The sequence below is a fragment of the Amblyomma maculatum genome, chromosome 2 (assembly GCF_055883805.1).
Source record: "Amblyomma maculatum isolate TAMU_Amacu chromosome 2, ASM5588380v1, whole genome shotgun sequence".
In the NCBI taxonomy this organism is placed as follows: domain Eukaryota; kingdom Metazoa; phylum Arthropoda; class Arachnida; order Ixodida; family Ixodidae; genus Amblyomma; species Amblyomma maculatum.
This window is the reverse complement of record NC_139345.1, coordinates 14754676-14779677: the sequence shown is the minus strand read 5'-3', so window position 1 is coordinate 14779677 and position 25002 is coordinate 14754676. Positions and strand designations below refer to the sequence as shown.

Here is a 25002-nt window from a genome sequence, read left to right as displayed (position 1 = left end):
CAGAAAATGTAATTTGTTCCAGGAGTGGCGTGGTGAACTTAGGATATACACTTATGAGTGAGCACGCTGTTCTAGCTTGACATGGCCTGTACAGCAAGTAGTTGGGAGTGAGCATACGTTCCTGGCATAACATCATGAACACCACGGAGCTTCGTGGGTGAATCTGTTCTTGGTGAGCTTGTAAGCCTCATAGTCCTGCATTGGCGCATGTCGCCACAAGACTTTTAATCAGGCAGCGACATTCTCCGAGGATATTTGCGTCGGCTTATTTTTTTCATGTCGTCTAGTGAACAGTAGTAGGATTGATTATCCGCTCCGCTCTAACAATACACGTCGTCCAAAGTAACTTGAGCTAAGATTTCTAGCGCGAAATACTTTTCAGACCTAAATTGAATCGGATACATGATGTTGGCACGAGCCCAGAATAACTAATCTTATTCTTTCTTTTCCTCTTAACTTGCTGATATTTGGTGGCAGACCTGAAGTGCGATAAGCGGAATTGCGGCGAGGTGTTTCCTAACATTAGTATTTGTTTGTACGATATGTCACACGTATTCCTTTTTACTTGTTTGGAAAACCCGCGTAAAAGAGCCACGGGACGGGGCGCTTGAGGTAGGGTGCTCTCAAGCGTGCTATGGGTGAACCAGGTCGCCTGAATTCTGTCAGTGGCCACGGAAAGTGACAACGAGTTTTGGCGGTTGTAGGTAGTTGGGGATCCTGCTTTTGTCGTATGATGGCGTTCTGAGGTTGATTCTGAGGACGGCGAAAGAGACACGGGCAAGAGAGGAACGCAAAAACAGGCGTGTTTCCTATGTTTTCGTGTTCCTCTCTTGTCCACGTTTCTTTCAATCTATGGACCACCTACATCAATCCAAAGTACTGCACGAATGCTTGTCTCTTCCGCACCGTTCGCAAGACCAACCTCATCTAAGACGAAAGTTTCTTCTCTGAAGAAGAATCGAAGAAGCTGTTCCCTTATCTTTCGCCGTCTTGGATGCATTTTGTTTTGGCAGTGCTGCGCCAACAGCATGCGCCACAGAAGCGACCACAGAACCGGTCCATCAACTAGCTTGGCGAGAAGCTAGAGCCGCGGCGCTCCACAAACAATGTCACGCTGATACCAGTGCAGTCTATGTGGACGCTGCAGAATATGCTACTCAGCAAGCCTACGCCTTGAGCGTGGTTTCCAATACACTTCACCTTATAGTTTCTGGTTCGGTTAAAGCTGCATCCTCGTTAGAGGCATAAGAAGCTGCAATTGCATTGGAAATCTCCTCAATCACTGCCATACTAATCTTTAGTGACTCAAAAACAGCAATCCGCAATTTAATTTCGCACGAGACAGGATTCACATGCCTGCTTTCAAAATTCTCAATTCTATTCAACCCCTGACCAGATCAATTGAACTCCTATGGGTACCTGCTCATGCGGGCAACCCTGGGAATGAAGCTGCCCACAACACAGTTCGAGCGCACGTCAACCGAGCAGGGCCAGCTACAGACCCAGGCAGTGCACGCGAACGCCTGCTTACCTATAACGAAATTAACAGGGAGCAACGACTCCAATATCCGCCCCCACACCAATCACTATCTAAACTCGAGCGGATGACCTGGCGCCAGCTCCAGGCCCGTACCTTCCTATCTCCAGCACACATTGCCCATATCCACCCCGGCCTTTTCTCCCCTGTATGCCCCCTCTGCGGGGCACCCAAAGCAGACTTTCATCACATCCTCTACATGTGCTCTGAGCTCCAGCCACCCCGTAATTTGCAACCAACAGGCAAAAAGCGATGGGAGATCGCGGTGTCCAGCTCGGACCCAGCTGCACAAAAGGAGCTGGTGGGCTGGGCTCTAAAAGTCGCCGAGAGCCACAAGCTCCCGGCCACCCTACGCGATATCGAGCCGATCTATCAAAACAGTAAATAAGGCTCAAGATTCAATAAACGTTTTCACCACCACAACCAACAGCATGCATTTGCGCGCTGTCATGCGACATGGCCTAATACCTGCTACTGCATAGCCACGCCCTGTCATTATGCCCTATTGCTACATTCACATTGCATTAAACCTTCATCCTGCTGGATAGCATCACAAGATTAGTGCGCGCAAGTGCCGCATCGCGTGATTTGTTTTCATATTTCTCTGCCTTTCTATAGAGCGTGGGAAGAAGGCCTACGTAAGAAACATCGTTTAAGAAACAGTTTAATTAATGGTTTCTGGAGACCCTTTACAGCTCAGCGTAACACACAGTGCCTGCAACCATGCATCTTTCACATGTTTAGTAATTAAACATAATTAACCAGTTAGTTAGGAAAAAAGTCTGAGTTACTTTAGATTAGCGCCAACGTCACGTATACGGTTCCGTTCGTGTGCGAAGTGGCTTTCATTTTTGTAATTTGGGCTCAAGTTACGCGGCACAGCCAGTATAAGCCAAGTGCAAAATGTAAGTTCATCTCATGTACATCCTTTGTGAGCCCAGATGGTTTGCTTTTACGCAGTATATTATGACTTCTTTAACAATCGTGGAAGTCGTAGCCATTGGAGAGAGTAGGGCAAAAAGAAAAATCTTGCCGTCAGCAAGTTTGCAAATTTGGGAATGCATTACGAGCCAGATAGTATGGCTCAGAAGTAGCCATCATGGGCTCTAAACTTTTGACAAAGGGTGTGCATATGGTCTTACATATCTTTATTTGTAGAAGAACGGCTGATTGGGCGAGTTGGTGAACCATGATGGACAGTAATATACGTGCGCAAAAAGACGAGACAAATAGAAGTGGACAACGACGGGGCAGAACTGACAACTGATTTAATCGAAGAACGGAAGAGCATATATATGTACACACACTTGTTGTACCCACATGCGCATAGTCAAAATTTATAAAAATATATATCAGCACATGTAAAACTTCCCCCATCACAAGCACGTGGTGAAAACTGTCGACGCACTATCGATTGTGCTTCATGGTCATCTCTTTTTCTGTCAATGCGACGGACGTTTTACTAACGCAAACATTTTGCTTCCAGTTAATATGGAAAGCCTCGGCGATTTCTCGAGTAGTCTGGTCTTTATGAAGAAACAAGAGCATATATATGCTCTTCCGTTCTTCGATTAAATCAGTTGTCAGTTCTGCGCCGTCGTTGTCCACTTCTCCTCTTTGTCTCGTCTTTTTGCGCACGTATATTACTGCCCATCATATTTATTTGATGCGACCATATTTTTTGTTCTTCATAAATGTCATATTCTAATTGCTTCAAAGCGGGGTAAATTTAATCGTCAGTGTCGATTAAATTTCAAAATGTGCTATTGGAAAAAAAAAAGAAAAGAAATAACGGAGCATTGTATCACGAGAAGCGCTTGTAAACTGTTGTATTTCGCAAAAGCAACGACGACTATATCACAGGATTTTATTATTATTACTACTGTAAAGAAGAAGATAATACAGAGCCGACACAAACGACGATAAAGGCTGCTGGGTTCCTGGCCAATCAGCTGTCGCGCGCACGGGAAGCTCGAGCTGTCTTGATTGGACGAGATTGTGCTTCGCAATACGATCGTCTTGCGTCACAGGTTGCCACCTCCAGCCCTCCGAACAACCCCAATAAACCCTTCTTCACTACTAATGTCGAGGAGGTGATTAGTATTGTATTTTTGTTTCATTGTGTAATGTGTTTTTCTGTTTTTAGTGTCTTTCTTTTCTGTCTCGCTTTATAACATAGTCAGTTTTGTTGCTGACACTTGTCGCTGACTGTCGGATTTCGCGAGACACTGTGATGACATAGGCAAATTTCATTTCTGTAAATGTACATTCAGATTTGGTAATAAGGTTATTATTATTATTATTATTATTATTATTATTATTATTATTATTATTATTATTATTATTATTATTATTATTATTATTATTATTATTATTATTATTATTATTATTATTATTATTATTATTATTATTATTATTATTATTATTATTATTATTATTCGGTTACCCTAAAGACACGAGCGGGCATTACATAGGGGGTACAATAAGTGTTTAACATGCAGAAGTTACAAAAACAGGCAGGGATTCAGATAGGTCGTACGTTAAGTGAACACGTCATTGCAGGCAAAAATATTCTGTTCATAGAGCATTCACAGCTTCAGGAAGCACTTCAATCTATCAACAAATGTCTCGTGGTCGATGATCGATCCCATGAATTCCGGTAGTTGATTCCAGCAACGAATGGTGACAAGAAGCGGTGATTGAAAATAAAGGTTTGTGCGTGCGAAAATGGGCTGCACTTTGCACGCCACCAGTGTACCACTCATGAGATACGAATTTTCGTCTCTCGCGCTTTTAATAAACCCACAGAAGAAAAATGTCATCAGTAGCAGTTTGCAACAAATCCGTTCATCTTTGGAATTAAAAGCATTGTCATACTGTGGCATTGGAAAGGCTAGCGAATTTCAACAAATCACTTGGTTGTTCTGCGCTGCCAGGAATTAAAAAAAAAATATAGCTCCCAATTTATTTCGGTAAACTAAACGCGACTTAAGCGCGCTGGCACAATCACCTTGCTTAACTAAGCGTAGTACGAACTTGTAGATGTTTTTCGGATCCACTGCGTAGGGATTAAAGTTTGTGAAGAAGACGACATGCAGAGCACAGCGGTCGAGACTGGCTGCTCATCACGCGCGATGTTCGATTGTGACGACGGCGCGATGGTCTGATTTAGCGGCCAGCGAGGAGAACCTATTCATCTTAGTCGCGGTGGCAAAGTGTTTTATTTTACTTTTGTGCTCCGAGGCTTCGTCTTCAGAGATCACGTTTTTTTTTTTTTTTTCGTTATCGAGGCACTTAGCGCTAACGTACTAGATGTATTGCTAACCCAGGCGACATTTAGATATGATGCTTTAATTTTTTCTCGCAGTATGGGACAGTATTCCTTTGCATCTTTCTTTTAAGTTACATGGTTAAACGTCTAGAATAGGCTTGAGGTATTATGAAAGCCTGAATTGACAAATGTGCGCCCAGCCATAGCAGGCTAGGTGCGTGCGCGATGCGGCCGAGGCTGCTCACCCGGTGGAGTCCTGGAGCGCGGCGCCCATCGCATTGATCTGCAGGTCCGGGTTGTAGTGGACCTTCTTGAGCGCCTCCAGCACCTTGACGCCGTCGGTGAAGACTCGGTACGTGAGCAGGAACGTGTTCAGGAAGTCGATGCTCAGGAAGCGCAGGTCCGTCAGGCGCTCGAAAAGGCGCTCGGGGCTCGCATAACGGATCTGTGGGCACATGCTCACGTGTTACAACGGCTGCTAGTCAGGTGTGCACTGTGCCGGTATTGTAGTGTAACTCTGAATGCCGACAGGGGGAGACAACGAACGAGCACGGTTATTTATTGCTCCGGCATGTCTCGTTTTAGCATTGTGTTTCGTGATTAAAGAACCCACACAATCGAACGCTAGCCAAATTAGCATTTGTCTGTAACAAACCAGCACACTAGCTCACACTCTAACACTGAGGTTGCTTAAGTACGCTCTTACCTGGGGCAGCTTGCAGGAGTTGAGTGTACGACTGAATCGGATGTCCACGTCGTCCTTGAACAGCCTGGGGTCGTTCCTACGGCGCGAAAGGCAGGAACACGTTAATAATGTGGCAGTGTATAACGCCGTGCGCAGCTATGGGGGCATTTAATCAGGACAGCATTATTAGCATTATTATTTTGAGAGTTATGCTATTTCAAGAGCATTTAGGTTAAATCGCTCATGATATTTATCACGCATCGTGTTATTACATTACTCCTTACTATAGTGTCCTGTAAATGTATTCGGGAGGCATTTCACTACTTCGCTTCTTTATGTTTATAAGCAGTTCGCTTGTTATAATACAAGGTGCACTAAAACAAGGCCTATGTCTTTCATTAACGATGCAGTAAAACAGAGAAAAAACGAAACTTAAAATGGTTTGAAATCAAGTGGAGAAGCCTCCGAATATTTCGTTGTAGAAGCAGCACCCTATACCTAAGTTTTTGTTTCCGTTCTTGCTTTTCTCTTGGCTCTCTAGTACGAAAGGGGAAAAAGTTAGAAAATTCTCATCACTTTTTCTTGTACTAACGGGAATTTCGTGGCCTGCATAATTTCAATCTCTTTTCTAATGATCAGCGCGTACGTACGTTCACGCAAAATGTCTGCGAAATCTGCTTTATATGAGTGGCTTACCTGATGGAATGCGGCATCGTGACCGACGAAGCGTCGCTCATTGTGCCATGGAAGAGGTCGTTGAAATGCACATTGTCGATGCACTGCAAGAAGATAAAAGAAGGGTATACGATATTTCAGCAGGCGCTGTGCCGTACAGTTTCTGTTGTAGGCAAAAGTGACGAATCGTAGGACACCCACCGCTTTTGGGCGTACCGGCGAGCAAGTAACAGGCAAAAGTATACGGTGCAAAGTTTTTTAATCAAACGAATCGTTAATTTACTGTATCCTGTTTTAGCGGTAATGATTAGATACAGCCACTACGCTGTCATTGACACATCGTTGTTGCGATGTCAATTAGAATTCAAGTATAAACTGATGAAGTCCACGCGATTTAAGTAGCTAGGCATTTTCTGGGGAGTGCGGTCATTGCCATGCGTCTCTCACGGATTTGTAATGTCTTCAGAATAATACTCTGAAGCACTGCTTCTCTGATCTCTTGCTTCAGAAGCTCACGGAGGAAGTGCTGTGGACTCAAATTCTGGACAGCTTGGCACCACTTAGGAACTGATGAGCGCGCACTTAGGGCATTTCTTTATTATTTGCAATTTTGGGGAAAGCATATTTTAATCTGTATGCGAACTTATATGAAGGTTTAAGCGTCCTGATGCGACTAGGGCTATGAGAGGGCGTCGTGGTGGGAGCTTAGAATAACGTCGACCAGCTGGGAGTTTGTAAGTGCCCTGGCATTGCACAGGACGGGGGTGTCTATTGAGTTTTGTATCTGCTGAAACCCATCCAATCTATATATTTAAAGCAAATATTCCTAGATTCTATTACTATGACCCGTGAAATAAATGTACAGGAAATAAAACAACGGTAGACAAGAAAGATTATACCATAGCGTTCATAGGGACACTATACTGTCTTGCTTTACGCACGCTTGTCTATGCCGTGTCATTTCCTTAGAATGCAATCGATATAGTAACATTCTGGACGCCATATATTATAAATTATTAACGCAGCTTTGTTTCTTATTCTGCACATGCTGGCAGTGGGCTTTTTTTTATTTTATGTTACCTTTACTCCTCTTTCGTTTAGAAATCAGTCTGGTCCGCATCTCCTGCACCTATAAAACACTTATTTACCGGTTGAGTGTAATGCAAGAACCACGGTGTACAAAAAGCTTTGTAGTCGGGTTTTTAACATCTACTTTTGTAAAAATAGTACTGCGAGAGCGTGCAATGTGAGATGCACGCGCTACGTGATGAGGGGGGGTTAATAGTCTGTCCTGCATTATCGACTGAACTGACTGACTGACTGACTACATTATCTATATGCGCAAAGCGTTCATTGCTTAGTGCTCCGATGCAACCTCCTGCATGCTATACCGTATATGTTTGATGGCCAAGTTGCATCGTTACGACCTGTAAAGCGCGCATATGCTAGTGCTTTGGTGCAACGCGTGATGCACGCTCTACAGGGGTAGCTTAAGTTAAACTTGCATCAGTCGCACATGCAAAGCGCGCATTGCCTTAGTGCTTTGATGCAACGCGCCATGCACGCTACGTAGGGTAGTTTGAATTGCTCGACGCATCATTCACACCTGTGAAGCTCGCATTGCCTAGTGTTTCGATGCAACGCGTGATGCACGCTTCGCAGGGTGATTGGAAATGATAGACGCATCACCTATACCTGTAAAGCACGCATGTTCTAGTGCTTCGATGCAACGAGTGACGCACGCTCTACAGGGGAAATTTGAGCCGATAGACTTATTCATCCACACTTGTAAAGCACGGATTGTGTAGTACCTTGCTGTATTGCGTAATGCACGCTTTACAGGGGTGGTTTGAATTGATTGACTTGCGTAATCCATACCTGAAAAGCGCGCATTGCCTAGTGCTTTTATTAACCACGTGTGTCACGCTTTATAGGGGCATTTTGAATTCATAGACTTGCATCATCCATAGTTGTAAAGAGCGCATTGCCTAGTGCTTCGATGCAGCGTGCGGTAACGCTTTACAGGACAGTTTTGGCAGGCCTGCGTGATGTATATGCATAAACAGCGCATTGCCAAGTGTTTTACTGCAACTAGCGACTCACATTCTGCAGGGAAGGTTTAATAAGTCTACGGCAGCATCAAAATATGTCAAGCACTCATTGAAGTTGAATAATTTCGGTCCACGTCACACACACCTGTAAAACGCTCATTGTCTAGCGCTCTGGTGTAATATGCGTTGGACAATATACAGGAAAAATTAATACCGAACATAGAACGCAGCGAGAGCAAGCAATGATTACAGTGGTGGGAGAAACGTTCGTGAAGTAAATTCAGGTGGGTGACCCAGAATATCATCAAGATAAGGCGAAGGAAAAATTAACGTTGTCGACGCAGCGAGTGTTAACCTTGAAAGAAATGCATTTTCGGCCGAATTTTCTTGAAGCGCGCCTACATTGCAGATGTTAAGTCTTTAAAGCCCAAGTTTTTGTAGTCTGGAAAGGCTAGCGTTGTGCTGCATCTTACAATAGCGCTGATTGAGAGCACCCGGATAGAACGCTTTGTCACCAAAATCAATATTATTATTATATATGTAATGAGCTGACTAAAATGATATATACCTGAAGCGTAGAGGAGGAAGCTGCAAAAGGGGAAGAATATTTTAGGCAGTGAGGGGCAAGGAGAAAAAATATATTAAAATGATAAATTCAATTTCACCTCAGCAAATATGCGTACAGTTTATATTTAACTGACATACTTTTTGTAGGTGGTGTTTTCATACTGGTTATAATTTATAGTAATTTTCCTTCGTTGAGTTGTTTCAGCTTTAATCGTTGGGCAGCTCTTGATAGTGACATGTACAGATCAGCTTTCAGATGCAGCCGTTGCATGCTTGACTGTTCTTTTTTACAAACAGTATTGGCGACTGCCATAACTTCCCACTTTGAGGAGAACGCGGCGTTCAATTTTTCGTAGTCATCATTTTCTCCTTAACTTGAGTGGAGTCATGCATTCGTTAAAGAAAAACGAGTGAGGAGAGGTAACTGGGTGGCGTGCTCCACACCCACAACAACACAGACAAAACTCGTGCCCCCATTTGCGATTCGTCTTCTCACTTCTGTTATTATTTGGAATTTGTAGCATGAGTGTGTGACGCGCTTATCGCACCCGCCTCTGTGTCCATAATCGGCTCGGCTTTGCGCGGCGTCGATACCTGGCATCTGGCAGCAGTAGCGTACACGCTAGACCATATGCACTCTGCGCTCGCCCCGCACCAAGCACGCCGCGCGCGCAGCGTGTGCACGAGAGCGAACGGGAGGGAGCGACCGACCCGGCCGTTGCTAGGCTTACATTGCGACCGGCAACTGGAGCAGCCGGGGGCGGCGTAGCGCCGCCGCCAGCGACGGCGACCACGACTACGCATTGTGTTCTGCCGACGGCATTGCAAGCCGCGTACCCCGCCACATTTGCGCTGTTCACCTGGCTAATGTCGCTCGTCCAGGCCGCCTTCTCCTGCATGGTGGGAGCGACTAGCTGCACCGTCACCGGCGGCGCGGTCTTGAAGTCGACGATGATCTTGAAGTCGAGACCGCCATAGTCCTTCTGTTGCCCGGACCCACCGCCAGATGCCGCCGCTGACGTGGCGGTGGAGTCGCCGCTGCTGCCGAGTCCGCTCGTAAGGCTTGATACCGAGCTCACCGAGCCCTCTGCGCGGTCAGGAAGTGAGGGAGGGCAACAACAACAGAAGAAACCCCTCTGTTGATCTGGTTTGCTTTAATCACGCTCGGTATCGCTCGCTCGTGCACCACAATGCCTGTATCGCTGCATAAAATTAAGAAGCAATCTATCGACCACGAACCTTTGGCTGGTCGATAACACTAGAGAGGTAAGCGCGGCCGGATATTCTCGCTGTCATAACATGGACATTATTGAAAACATGCGCATATACATTTGAGCGTAGTGCTTTTAACTGGCGTGTTATTATGAGGGCGAAAAAATTATTTTTGGTTTTATAAGTTGCTATTCCTTAGACTTGAAAAGAAGTTTAAAACGTAAACCAAACCCCCCCTTTTTTTTTTCGGATTTCTTAATAAAGCTGTTGCTTTGCAGGCATGACTTAGTGACTTAGAGATATGATGCATTGTAAATCTAATTCATGTGTTTCAGCTCTGTCTTTATAGTTTTCAGGGTTATTAAAAATACATTAAGCTAAATGTTCTGTCTCGGCATCTATTGTGCCTCGTATAAAAGCCGTGCTTACCAAGCGCCTTTCTTTTTTTTTTTTTTAATCTCGTTTCGATCACAATACCACTGGTAGAGTCAATAACCGCATAATGCGTGTTGTGTAACAAAGACCCGACGGAGCATGTGTAACTGGGGGGCATTGGAAACAATTAACTGGCACTTGACATGAAGAAGCTTAAGGCTTAACAAAAGTCTGCAAGCGAAACACGTCTCCCTGTTGAGCCGTAGTCTTGGGGGTTTAAAATATCGGGAAATAAATCACCGAAGAAACGGGAAAAATACATTAAGCGTAGCGGCTTTTCGTTGAACGCTAGATCGCCGACAATTCAGAAGATGGCGCTGAAGTGACTCAAATTGACCCTTGTAATTCTTTTTTTTTTATTATTATTTTCGATGTTGTCTCACTAAACGAATAGAACGGACGTTAAAATACGGTTACGGGGTTCACTGCACTGGGAGAATTTCTGAAGCCCATGTAAGAGTGGTTGTTTTAGTTTTAGTATAGATAATAAAGAGAGCGGTGGTAGAGGAAAAAGGAGGAAGGCCGCAGTACGTCACTCGTTTTTCATGCTATACTCCTAAAAAGTCGCTAAAGACTTCCTATCGCGCAATGTCACCATTTTCGGCCCTCTCTCTGTGTGTCTTGGCTGCTATATTTGCTTTCATATACCTTAACTCCTGGTTAGAAACGCGAAAAGCGCGGCTGTGAACATGGGAAAGGTGACGAGGAATATCGTATAGGTTAATATTATTCTGGTTCATCCAAAGCTTTCCGTATACTGAAAACATGGCTTTTCTTGCAGATATTGCGTTCCTGTATGCGTGTTAGCCAACTGAATCCAAAACGCGAATGCGAAAGTTGCGTGATTTTCGCAGTGTGTAATGTACGCGCATTGGTTATCATGCAAAGCAAGGCAAAAGACAACTCGCGTCATGCTTTCGAACTCGCTTCTGTATATTTAACATCGAACGATCTACGGCGCGACGCACTTAATCTCTTCTCGCGGCAGTTAATGCGTCCGAGAATCGGTTTTTCAATGACCTGGCTTGGCATGGCGGAGAGTGGTGTCGCAAGGGGTGGATGGTGAGTAAAATCTGTGCAACAGCTGTACGGACAATCCAATTTCTGCTATTTTTCTGGCCGCCGCATTTGTTTCGGCCAGCGAGCGAGAAAAGGGCCTCTTTTTCTTTCCTAGTTTTGCTTCTTTCCTTATTTCTCTATCTCACTCTTTATCTCTCTCTTGGATGCACAGAAGTCTCCTAATGCCCCTGGGAAAAGGAGCATCTGTTTCCTGCGAACTCTAACGTGTGCCCGCATAAGGGACGTGGATACGGCGGTTGTGATTTTGAGTTCGTACTCCGGATGAAGGGGTTTTCATTCTTTTGAGTTTATGCCCGATCCCTTTTTCCGATTTAAAAATCACCTGTGCCATAGCATGTCTCCCTCCCTCTCCTACCTCTCTCTCTCTCTTTCTATCTCCCTCCCTCATACAGTGCTTGGAGCCAGTCGCAAGCAACGGTCTCTCGAAACCGCATCCACTGGTAGCACTATTTCAAGCTTTTGCCTTTTTCGGGATATTTTTGAAGGACAAGAATTTGCCGGAGCCTTTTCTTTCTTTTTTTTTGCAGCTTCGACATTTTTCAGAAACACATAATGGTCTAGGTAGCTTGATCACTTAGGCCGTCCATCTAATATGGGGATAAGCTGCCTAGATAATGCAAGAAACCGACAAGCAACAGGAACGTTTCAGTGCATACTGTACAACAGTTATCGGTAGCGTGAGCGCACGCACGTATACGAAGATAGTAAGAAAGGAACTGCGACACGTATACCAAGATAGCAAGAAAGGAACTGCGATTCATCGATGTTTTGGAAAGCTGTGTTATGAGCGTTCGAGCTTTTGTTTTGTTATAAAAGAAACTTACTGCGCAGCATCTGCAGTGCTACCATATATCGGATGTAACACACGTCGCTCTCTTCCTTTCTTGCTTTACCTTCCCAGGTGCGTCTCATAGGATGCGTGCCAATGCCGCACTATGAAAAGGCTTTGTTCTGCAAGAAGCGCGTCGTTCGCTCGAAATGAAGCTATAGTCATGGGACCATGCACCCAGCTCCGGTAGAGGGGGAGGCCGTCAATTTTAATTGCCACCTGAGCTAGATCGTATCACATAAACACGCTGCAAGTGCCGTTACATTCTCTAGAAACCGCTGATAGAGTGACTATGAATCGTGGTCCATATCACTGGAGTAGAACTTTTTTGCGGGCTAGCTAGTTCATGGAAGATAAAATGTAAAACTCCGTGATTGAAATAGGACAAGAGAGGAAGGAAAAAAAAAACGACAACACGGGCGCACACTTCCAACTGTTCAATCATGACCGAAAGCACATGCTATACACGCGGGGAAGCGAGGCGCGGAACAACTGCTATCATTCACACAAAGCGTGATAAATGATAAAAAAGCTACCGTATTGTTTTTTTTTTTTTTTACTTTCTAGGTAAATATCTCATCATTGCGGAAGACCAGTGAAAAAGCAGAAAACTCAATCTTCATGTCCCAAGAAGCTTCACGAGCAAAAAAGAAAAAGAAGAATGGCCAAAATCAGACTGAATAAAGACGAGTCAGAATGCAGATGAAAGAGTCGAAAACGATAGTAAGGCTGTAAAACAACGTGTAGCTGTATTGAAAAACAACGGTGGCGTGATGTATTAATGGAGCTTTTCAGGTTTGGAAATGCAGTTTGTTACACGATTTTATGTTCACCTTTACAACAGTTCCTTGTTGTTTCCATCCCGTCATTGTTTCGTGCGATTCTTTTCCCTGGTTTTAATGTTCACCTCCATAACCGTTCCTTGTTGTTCCATTTCGCCGTTGTTCTCTTACCTTAAAGGGTTTCTTCCTTGCTTTCAATGTTCACCTTACTTTTCATCTCCGTTAATACAATGGTTTACAGCCTTAAGACTGTTTTTGACTCTTTCATCTACATTGTCACTCACCTGTACTCAGTCTTATCGTAGCCAATTTTTCACGTGAAGCTTCTTAGGGCATGATGATTGCGTGCTCTGCTTTTAATCTGGCCTTCGCCAATGCCGAGATGTTTACTCATAAACTAAAAGAAAATTACGATAGAATTTGTTACCTTTTACTACGGCTTGTGCGAATGATAGCAGTAGTTCCGCGCCTGGATTCCTCTCGTATATAGCATATGCTTTCGGTCATGATTAAACAGTTGGAAGTCCGGGCTCCTGTTGTCGTCTTTTTTTGTTTCTTTCTTTCTTGTCCTGTTTCAATCGCGCATTTTTACATTTTGTCCATATCACTGATTTATCATTAATGTGTGCCATGGTCTTTTAGAGTCCTTACTAGACACTATGACGTCTATGACTGTGGTTCTCTACGCTCCCTTAAACATCACATCACTAACAGTTGCCGCTGAACTAGTGCCGAATTACATGAATTCCTCTTCTTTTTTTGTCCTGGGTGATTTTTAATCAGAGATACGCTCAGAAATAAAATGAATGCTCACCACCATCGTCCACGATAAACTGGAACTGATCGTTGGGGTCTTCGATGAGGGTGGCATCCGCCAGAGGAATTTTCCCTACACCCTGCGGAACAAAACAGGTGGACAGAAATAGTCACATTGATTCATACATCCGGGCAATCCGCTCCTAGATAGCTTACCATAGTGACTTGCTTAATTATAAGCTCTTTGTATTAATTAGGAAATATGTAGAAAAAAAAGGCTAATTAGTTACATCTGGTGTTGACAATTGTGGGAAATGTTTCGCTTTCTAACGGGTTTTACATTTTTTTTTTTTTTTAGGTGGCCCAAGAATCTTAGAAGCTGGCAGCACGCAGAGCGCAGTTACTGCAAGTTCAACTAGGTTCAACTAGGCTCGTGAGAATCGCGAGCTTTTAAGACTTTTGGAAGCAGGAGCTGTTTAGTCGCTTTCAAGTCCTGCAGATAAGTTGAAGCAAACATACATTAACTTGGCTGCAGAAGATGTATAGTCGTTGGATAAAATTTTCGAACTGCGAGTTAAAGAAAAAAATATCTTATTTCCACGCTGCCATGTTCAACAATTGCACTGAAAAGCCTGGAAGCTTGACTAGACATGCATGCTTCATTAACTTTTTTGAACACCTAATCGAGCAACGCCGCAGAGCAATGGATATTTATTAATTTTATTCTCTTCCCACAGATAAAAATATTTTAGCTGGTTACAACTACTACCCGGCGAGAACAAGGCATTATCAGTAGAAGTTCTCGTGGAGTAGGTCGGATCCGGTTATTTGCGGACGCCTTTTCTCTTCGTCGAGCTGTTCTGCAAATGCGGGGCTGTGTGTTCCTCACCTCGACCAGGTGTAGCTTTCCGGCCGAGGTGCGATTGCAGAGAAGCATGTGGTTGGTGAAGAGGTAGCACTGACGCACCACTTCCTTGTCGCCCTTGAGGTTTGGGATGCGCGATCGCTGGGACTTGGCCTTGTCCGAACCCACCACGTGGATCACATTTCCTGTGCCAACCAACAAGGCTTAGAGTAAGTTCCCAGTGCACCGACGCAACTCAGGCAATTTATATGTACAGTCGTGCGCAAAAGTGGTATACAACACACAGCCAGTGACAGAGCTCGGGAAAACTGCATCAAAATGCCATCTAGTGACAGTTGCAGGGACAGAGCCATCGGCACATGCATGTGGATAAGATGGGGCACCGCCACTGTTGTCTCGATCTTAGATAGCTCTTGCTAGATAGAGTTGGGATGCAGTTTTCTCGAGCTCCGCCACCGGCTGAGTGTTGTATGCCACTTTTGCTCACGACTGTACGAGCGGCAAGCTCACGAAGTGGGCGCTGGCTCTACCCAGTCACTGCTTTCGGAAGCTGTAGATAATGTGTGAGATGCTAGCGAATGAGGTTAAATATCCCCTTCCTGAACCACAAGAGCCATGAAACAATACAGCCATGAAGCGACAGATTCTACCTGAAAATGGTAGAACGCAGCTCAGAAAATAGCCCTAATTGATAAAATAATGGCATAAGTAAAATAAAGAGATGGTTATGGGGAAAGAAAAGAGAAAATGACCAGAAGATAGCACTTACTATAAAAACTAACGGGCTAAAATCAGCCTTGGATATGAGAAAAAAAGCTTTTCTACCATAAAATGCTAGTACGCTACTGTAACATTGAACACACCATCGTCACCATCGCCATCATCATCAGCCGGACTATACCCACTGCAGGGCGAAGGCCTCTCACGTATTACTCCTATTAACCCAGTCCTGTGCTATCTGCATCCTCTTGACCCCTGCGAACTTCTTAACCTCATCCGCCCACCTAATTTTCTACCGCCTCCTGGTACGCTTTCCTTCACTTGGAATCAAGTTTGTTACCCTTAGCGACCATTGGTTATCCTCTCTTTGCACTGCATGCCCTGCCCATGCCCATTTCTTCGCGCGCCCATGCCCAATCTTATTCTCCTAGTTATTTCCGTTTCATGGTCCGTTTCAGCGGTTGCTACCTGTCCTAAGTAGATGAATTCGCCTACCGCTTCCAGTGTTATCGTGGAAAGACGGGATAGCTATGCATATTTTCAGCGCAGAAAACACAGGACGAAAAAAGGGGATAGACGCAGGACGAGCGCAAGGATCAGCGTTAGTCCTGCGTCTGTCTCCTTTCTTCGTCCTGTGTATTTTTTTTTTGCACTGAAAATATGCATTCGTCGCTTCCAGTGCTTCGCTACCCATAGTAAACTTCTGTTTATTTCCGAGGCTTTTCAAAGCTCGTAAAGCTTTCTTAACCTCGTGCTTTGTTACCGGCGGAACGTCTGATTGCTCTTCAACTGCCAATCTAATTATTGCTCTGACTACTTTGGCTACTGTATGGGTCGGTATAGACCGTTTTAAAGAAAGAAAGCCGGAGAGAAAGAAAATGCTCTCCAACCAGTTTCACTGTGCCGGCCCACTTTTGCCAGTATCGAGTGGGCTGCGCATTCGCACGCTTTATGCATGGCAGGGGCCTTGCTCGATCCTCACTATTTTGCTGTTTAAAAGACTTACATTTCTTCAATAGCGTCATTATTGGTGGTAACGGTATTGGGACAGCAAAGGGTGATCGTGGACGCCACAAATAATCAAAGAAATCGAGGGCTGACTGCCCAGAGAGAATGCGGGAAGTATGCAACGACAGTCCGAGCGCGGTTTACATGTTTTTACTTCACCGCGTTCCAGTACATCCTCGATTAAATCGCATATGAATGTTTTCTGTAAACCAGACAGACTTCGTACCAACGACGGACTCTCAAATAAGACACCCAGCTCATTTCCTCCACTGCCGTAAACACGCACAGCACGCCGCGCCTGCTGTGCCTCCCGCAAGCTCCGCTCCAACGATACAATTCATCCCTTGTGCCAGCGTCAGAAGAGCATGCTAAATTTGTTATTTACTTAAATAATAGGCCGACTGCCAAAAATAAATCTTCCTTGAGGAACGTTGACCAGTATGGTGTTATTGGTAAGAGTGATAACTGCAATACAAGCAAGCTTCTGCTCGCACTGCTCGCAGGCAGCTGCCGCTGGTACGGCGCGGTTCATCGTTTATTTTCGCGCTGGCTCCGCTATACTGAAACGTCACCGAAATTAAACGTTTCTGTTACGTGAGACCACGGGATTGGATGACAGACAATTAACTGTAGTGCAGCTGAGCAAATCTGAAGCGCCATCCGGTGTGTCTTCAATGCGAAACAATTTGGGCCTAGCGACGACTAGGGAGTAGCGCACGGTGAGATCGCCGTCCTCCGCCGCAGCTCATTATCGCAGCAGCTCAATATCGAGATGCACTTTGGAGAGAAAATACAAGACATGAAAGGGGTCGCACTTCCCAGTAAATCAGTGCGGCGATGATTGTAAATCATATCTCGTAGTAAATCCAGCGTTTGGTGGCTTCCCGTACGGGTAATTCACTGTGCGTTTGTGTCTAGAACTACCATTACAATTGTGAAATATAATTGAAAACAGAGACATCCTCATAGTTAGCTGTGCCTCTGATCACTAATGAAAGTTCGGCCTATGGAAGCGGCGCGGAGTTCTTCGCAGCTCCGTGGCCGCTACTGCTGGTACCAACAGCTCCCGCCATGCAAAACGGATGATATGGTATGCTGGCGTGCTCAAACAAAACACAAAATAGCACCACGATTCCGGACAGCTTCCACGAGCAGCGCGCAGTAGCGCGTTGTACACTGCCGTTACCGCAGCACCGACGGCACACACAGAGCCCAAAATGGCGTCGAATAGAGTCAGTGCGGACTTTCCTTCTTTGAATCATACGGGGCGTCACCATAAAAGGAAGATGGCGGCGCCCAGGCATCGAAACTAAAGTCGTCTCATCAGCTACTATCTTTTCCGTATTAGTGATGACACTGGCCGCCTTGCCCCTTAGCGCGTAGATCTGCTTTTTGCCTATGCCTATTTTCCCTCTTCATCTCTTTACGGCTGCCACCGTTGTTTAGAGCATGCTTGATTTTCTCCATGTTATACTTCCTTATGTTGGACACTTTCACCTATTGATTAGCTTTGATAGGTCGGCCCGTTCTATCCAGTCTGTTTGGATGGTGGCTTTCAAACTTTGGCGTTTCTTATTAAAATATTTTGTCTGCGTAGATAATTTAACGGCATCCTCTCTAACTATCCTATCGCCTACTTCTACTGCACACTTAGTAATGATATCTCTGACGATATCGTTCATTGCTTCTGCACTAAGGTGGCATGAACACTATGCACAGGCAGACGAGTGTAAAATCATGACGTCCTTTAAAGAGCTTGTGAAATAGAAATACATACGCTGACGAAGTGGCGATAGCAACAAGGCACATGTAGTTAAGTTATTTTCGACGGATAGAATATATGAGAGCTTGAAATATAGCTAGTTAAAAATAACCTTCGATCAGCTCTATAGCAATTGCTTTTATTATATTTAAATTCGTTTCGCACGTTCTTGAAGCTCTCCACGATATTTCAGGGAAAATTCTCTTGCTCTGCACACTGCATTTGTATCTATCTCTTCTGTTCGGCGGATAACTATTTGGGGAGCCGCGTGCCATTTTGCAAGGGTGCGGTCGAAATAAATAGACCGCATAGGCTAAGGCAATGGCTAAGGCAATGGCTAAGGCAATGGCTAAGGCAAATAGGCTAAGGCAATGGCTGGGATTTGGAATCCTACCTACACTTAACGTTCTCGGCCGAACAGTTCAAATAAAAAAAAAAGGGGGGGGGGGGGAGAAGATATTGAATGTAAAGGTGCGAACCTAATCGGGGGATAATGAACTGGTGTGAAGAAGACGCCCCACGTGTGAGACGACGAGGAACTGCACGACGACGAGCCTTCCCTTCGATATCGGCTGGTGAGGGGCGCCATCTTCGGTGTCATTTCCCCCCCCCCCCCCCCCCCCCACGGCTCGTTGTACACACAGGGCCAACTGTTCTCAGGGGGTCGATAGCAAATCTTGTCTTCAGAAAAGAGGGATTATAGTTCCTTGTTCCACGTTTTCTACGGCGGCGGAGTTGTTGGGAGCGTGTCTGGGATTCCTAGTACAGCTCCGGCTAGCGGATGGGCGGGAGTGAAAAAACAAGGCCTCAGTAACGACAACAAGGGCAACCTGAGTTCTCCGAGAGTGCTGTGCGGCTCTGATCGGATTTCTTCCGAGGATAAAACTGGAGCGCCGCGCGCGATTCCAAACTGATGGCCGCTGCGGAAGCGCGAGCGAAGGAAACGAAAGAGGAAGTGGCGGAATGGAAGGAGACAGGAGTAGAGCTGAATGAACGAGTCGGTGAGGCTATAGGGAGACAGGCTCGGAGGATTTGAAGGAGTTTCGGGAATAACGGGGCTAGTCGTTTTAAGTATTCTTACTTTTTTTCTTGCAGGGTCCTGGATTTACTCTCGCAGCAATGTTTACTTCAAGATGCACTCTGGAGAACAACCATCATGCGCGCGCTTTGCGAGTTATGACGACTCGCATTTCTTTCGCTCTCGGAGACACTTGCGCAGAACAAGCCGGATATGAATGACTATGCTCACTTTTTGTTTGTCCCAGTACCGTGGGAAAACGTGGCCCTATCTCAAACAATTTTATCTTGCGCAGTGCTCGAGCGCAAGCATTTCGAGCTGCGTTGTAAATAAATTTTATTTGCTTAGTGATGGAATGCAGGTCCGTTTTAACCGTTTTTCGCCTTCGTGTGCAGAAAGTGCTTGCATGAGAAAGAAATCAGCAATAGTGCCACGTATTGCAAATTAAGGTTGCATGAACTATAGACGAGATGCGCATTGTCGAGCAGGTCTTAGGAAGGGATCGCGTTTTGAGTATAATACTTAATAAGCAGTTTTAACAACGGTCCTGGAGTGAGCTATCCCGGTTCTTTTTTTTTTTTTTCCTTTTTTTTTTTTCAGAACATGGTTATAATGATAGACGTTTTTCTCACTAAGCATTGTCTGTTTACGACACATAGGAAGCAGGACATTTTGTGAAGCTACTTCATAGGTAACCTAGTGCTACGCGAGCTGAGATTGGAAAGATTGGCTACACTGGTCGTGAAAGCAGCCAGCCGTCTCGAAGGAGCTTTTAAAGAGCTTTATTACTTCAGCTTTAATTATAAGAGGTATGCACCAGCAACCGTCGTTCCATCTGTGGTCATTTCATTCATCGGTTTTCAATTATGCCACGCGCGTTCACAACATGTAACCTGAGTGATAAAATGATTCGACCGCTACAGTGTAACGGACACCCGTCGCCAAATTCTAAAGCATCTCGCCCCCGAGCGATATAACTTCTAGTCCACAGTGCCTTCGAAGGGACTTTTCTGAAGACCTATCACTGCGGAGAGCGACCAAGTTCTAGACAACTCGAGAGCAGGTTGCCGCCGCCCAGAAAGCCTGCTGCGAGGAAAGATTCCCGCGTTTCGGCGCCGAAAGCGGGAGGGGGAAGTCCGGTCTGTAATCGAAGAAGCTGCTCCGTCGGCCGGTGATGACTGGCAGCGCTGCTGACGGTCGCCTCTTCGGCGAGCACTCGTGCCTCCAATTCGCTTCGGGGCGAGATTCCCCCACTAGCCCCAAAGAGCGAATACATCTTCTCCCGCTCCTCCCTAACTCTTCCCTTTCATCTCGTTTTTGCGCCGTGTGAACGAGTGGAGTGAGTTGGAGGGGCTGGGAGTGCGATGAAGGCAGAGCATCTTGACACGGCGTTTAATTATGTCCGGCCGGCACCGAGAGAAGGAAAGTGGGGAGGCCTAGCGCGCGCTCAGAACGCCGACTCTTTTGGCAAAAGATGTCCATTCAAGACCCGCTCCTGCGGTCGAGATGCCGCTGCCGCCTGCTTTCACTGCGGTTCAAACAATCAACGTTAGAGAGAGAGGGTGGTATTTGCGAAGGGGAATAGGTGGTGAGAACTGAATCCGGGTAAGAGGAAGAGGAGGAGGAGGAGGAAAGAGAGCGGATACGGGGGGAAGATACCGGCACGTCGTCCCTTCCTGCCCTACGAGTAGATGGGGGAGGGGGGAGGCTTAATGAGTGCCCGGTCGGATTAATTATCCTTGCTCCGGGACAAGCCCCAGAGGAGTGCTGCTGCTCTTCGCCGCTTGCGTGTATTTCCCGAACACAGTGGCCTCGCGCGGACCGTGGTCGCCCGCTGCGCGCATTATGCACGCTCCTGCAGGCGGCAGTGGCGGCGAGGACACAGTTTACCATCATTTCGAAGTCCAAAAGCCCTTTGCTCCTCCCCCTTTTTTTGTTTGCGTTGCCGAGCAGGATCTGCAGAGAGGACGCCTACCCAAATTGTTCTTGTCGCTGCTAAGAGACGTGCTTTGTCTTCCGTCGTGGTTGCTTTAGCTTATGCCTTGCCCGAAATTTGTGTCACAAAGACAGCAGAGAGTACGCAAAGATGATTTCACCATGTGCCAATGGTGCTAAAAGGTCCGTAAGTTGCACTGAAGTGCGGTGATGTGGGCTCGCGGAGATAGCCAAGAGAGCCACGTTTCTGTCGTCCACAGACCATGCTGAAACTAAACTAGCCCCACTCATTTCTTACTCGAGTTGTTTAATCCGTATGTTCTCTTTTCAGAGGCAGTTGCGCTGAAAGAACCGCATCCCACTTTGGAGGCACTCTTTCACTCTACACGTTGTTAGCAGAAAAACTAATCCTTCTGAAAATGTGGCAATCCCTGACAAGCATTTTGAGGAATCAAGAATTCCGCTTGAGGACGTTCCCATCCACTTCGAGAAAGTAGAGCATTTGACTGGAACTGTCACAACAGCTGCTGTAAATCTGCCCTCGCAGCCTCTGACTCCTCCTCCAAATACATCATAACCGACTCGCGAGGAGCTTGTCGGAACGTCCAGCAAGGGTGGACTGCTCCCCTAGCTTACCGCATATACCAAAATTGCAGTCGAGATTCGGATCCCGCGTACCGATCTCTCGTTTGGGCTCCAGGTCACCAAGGTCTCCAAGGGAATGAGGCAGCCGACGCCGCCGCCCGCGCGCTTTCTCTCCGGGCATTTCCCACGGGACCCGACGCGGACCAGGATTTTGATTTCAGCCCAGTTTACAAATTTAAAGAAATATGTGAATATTACAGATCTACGCACCAAACTCTTCCCACCCCGTGCAAAGGGCTGGGAAAGGCTAACGAGCGGGTGCTCCTGCGCCTGCTCACCAATACAATGCTGTGCCCGGCTACTCTAAAACATTTTGATCCGCAATTCGACGGGCTGTGCTCGCACTGTGGGGAGGTGTCTGACACCTACCACATGGTGTGGGCCTGCCAGAAAAATCGATCTTTGCCCCCTATCCCCAACCCCACCCGAGAGACCTGGGAGGCGACCCTGTCCGGCTGCTGCACCCTAGAGGCCCAAAAGGTCTTAACGTAGCGCGCCCGGGCTGCGGCAAACGCCAATGAAGTGCCTGTCTAGGCATCCCACCTAGTGTATATACCTATATGTATTATAATAAATGTTTTCACCATCACCACCAAATCTGCTGAAAAGCCACTCACCTTGCCTGACGAACACTTGGTTGACGTCCAAGAGGATGTCACAGCCTCCTATGATCATCCTTTCTATGGCCAAGTTCTTACGGATGTTCTCTGTTTCGCTCACTTCGTCGTGCATTTGCTGGGAAGAAGGAGAAGACAGGATTAAGTCTAAGTACATTATACACTAGCGATAACAACCTTTTCACACGTTATACTCATTCTGGCACCATGTTTACAGCAAGGCCAACCAGTGTGTATAATACGTGGCATATCAGATGAAGAAAAAATGCAGATAATTTCTATAAAATATTATACGCGAAAACTGTTTGTGCAGGTTTTGGTCTTCGGTAGTCCAGATTTATGTCATCATTATCTTCATTATCGTCACCAGCAGCATGACTGTAACTCCCGGAGGGCAAAGGCTTCTCCCACACCCCCTCAACAAACCCGGTTTTGCGCCAGCTGCATACATTTGATCCCCGCAAATTTCCCGATCCCATCTACCCACCTTACTTTCTAAATTGTTTTGCGTAGCTGGCTGAAATGAGATGCATATTTCTCACCAATTAAATTTGTTTTTATTGATTGGCTGCATGACTGCAGTGTCATATTGCGAGACTTGATGTTGCCCTTGATGTTGCCCTTGATTGGGTAAAAAATTGCGCAAAAAACACAAAGGACAAAGAAGAACACATAAGACGTATGACAAGCGCTTGTCATACGTCTTATGTGTTCTTCTTTGTCCTTTGTGTTTTTTGCGCAATTTTTTACCCAATGGATCACCAACTAGCCCGGCAACACGCTCTTCTCAGTTGCCCTTGATGTCGACGCTAGCATCGGTGGCGGTTTCGATCTGACTGTCAAGAGCATAGGGCATTGGGTAATTCATGATTGACCATCATCATCGCTATCGCATGTAGGCACAGTGTCATACCTGTGCAGGGATTACAGTCTGTAGAGTCAGCTGTTGCTATGCACGGGCGTGACTTTACAAGCAAGCCAAGGTTACCCTCTGGATTAGTACTCTCGCATTAAATGTTTGTGAACTCCTTCTGTAATGAAATATTCGTGCAGGGGAAAAAGAAAAGTCATATTCAATCCTGACAGTAGGTGTTATCACGCAGTTCAGTTCCTTGCCAACTCTAAAGCTAGTGATTGTTGTGGTATATTACCGGCGCCCATCCGGCTAGCTTAACTGTCACTGTGTTCGAAACGTTGAAAACCTGCAAGAGCAAAGTTCTTGGTCAAAAGTAATTTACAAGTTGTCGTTTGTGTGGCGTGAGTGCACATATCATTATATAATTGAAAAAGGGGTTCGCAAAATTGTCACATCATTGAATACAAGCAATTAAAAATTAACTTTACGCAGATGGAAGGAGAACTGCACATCGCACACTCCTTTTCATTTGGTAGCAGAAGGTCAAATTCAGGCACTAGGATTAGGGCACATATTCCCAGGCATGCATCTTTTGTAGCTAATTTGACCAAGCTGTTAGCGTGAGGGAGGCCGCTAGTTGTAAATGAATGATTTTTTTTTTTTTTTTTTTTTTTTTTTACCGGCATTGTATATGAATTTAAGTTTTGTCATACCTGCTGCAGTACGGATATTACGAACTGCATGTTCATTTTCAGAGAGTGCATTACACGCAGCTGTAAGTCGGATGCAATTCGGTTTCCCATCGCCTTCCGCGGTCAGCCCTTTGTTGTGCGCACTTGATGTCTGCCGTGTAAATGACAGGGAAACCTGCATCCACATGACAGGTTTATGCGCGACAGGTCCTGTACAACCAGCGCTTCACCAACGCTGATTAGAATTACATAATGCTCGTTTTATAACGAAGTTCTTGTAGGTGGGCGCTTGTTTTCGGCGCCATGAGACCACGAAATGCGAGACTTAATTTGACTGCACAGTTAAAGTTCTTACGAGTTAAAGGCTTCGCACATACAGGAACGAAAAAACGTTCATAAATATTGTCAAGTAGTGGTGACAATGTCGTTGGCGACAAATGAGGAGACTGGAGTTGCGCTCAAATGAACTCTTTATGAGCTCTTCCGCTAGCAAAAGAAGCAATGCAATCGGCGGCGGCGATAACAGCGAGCGTGATCGGTGGTCGTCCATCTAAGAATGGCCGGTGCACTTGTCAGGGCTCAATTTACCCTCGTCATAGAAACACCTGTATAAAGACACGAAAGGTGACTAGCACGAACGAGAAAACAGACGCGCATGGTTGGAACTATTCGCTATACATCCCGGCGCAGCTTGCGAAACAAAGAAAATGATAACATCACGTCTCGCGACAACGAACAAATACACAGTGAAAAATCGTTCCGTGCGCGAAGTGATAAGGCTGCATGCAGGCAGATGTCGGAAAAGAACAAATAATGTATTGATTGGCTCGTTCAATATAAATGAAGTGAATATTCGTTATTCCGCAAGGCGGAATTTGGCACACGACACAAAGGTTTCCAGGGAAAATGCAGTGGAACAGAAAGGCACATAGAAAAGCGATGTGCTTGTGTAGCAGCCATTTGGGGTCGGACTACTCTCTATGAGCGCTCTAGACCTAGACCTT

The 25002-nt window shown here is 45.7% G+C and overlaps 1 protein-coding gene across 1 annotated transcript in view; it reads right to left on the bottom strand.

The window, feature by feature from the left end:
* The window catches only part of LOC146197999 (ras-specific guanine nucleotide-releasing factor 2-like), a 64103-nt gene that overhangs the window by 18246 nt on the left and 20855 nt on the right, over positions 1-25002 (bottom strand). Inside the window, exons 4-10 of the mRNA XM_084592548.1 lie at positions 22451-22568; positions 14770-14930; positions 13939-14020; positions 9647-9873; positions 6190-6272; positions 5515-5590; positions 5054-5253 (exon numbers count right to left, since the gene is read on the bottom strand). Of these exons, the coding sequence (XP_084448674.1) occupies positions 5054-5253; positions 5515-5590; positions 6190-6272; positions 9647-9873; positions 13939-14020; positions 14770-14930; positions 22451-22568 (947 nt within the window). The remainder of the gene's footprint in view (positions 1-5053; positions 5254-5514; positions 5591-6189; positions 6273-9646; positions 9874-13938; positions 14021-14769; positions 14931-22450; positions 22569-25002) is intronic.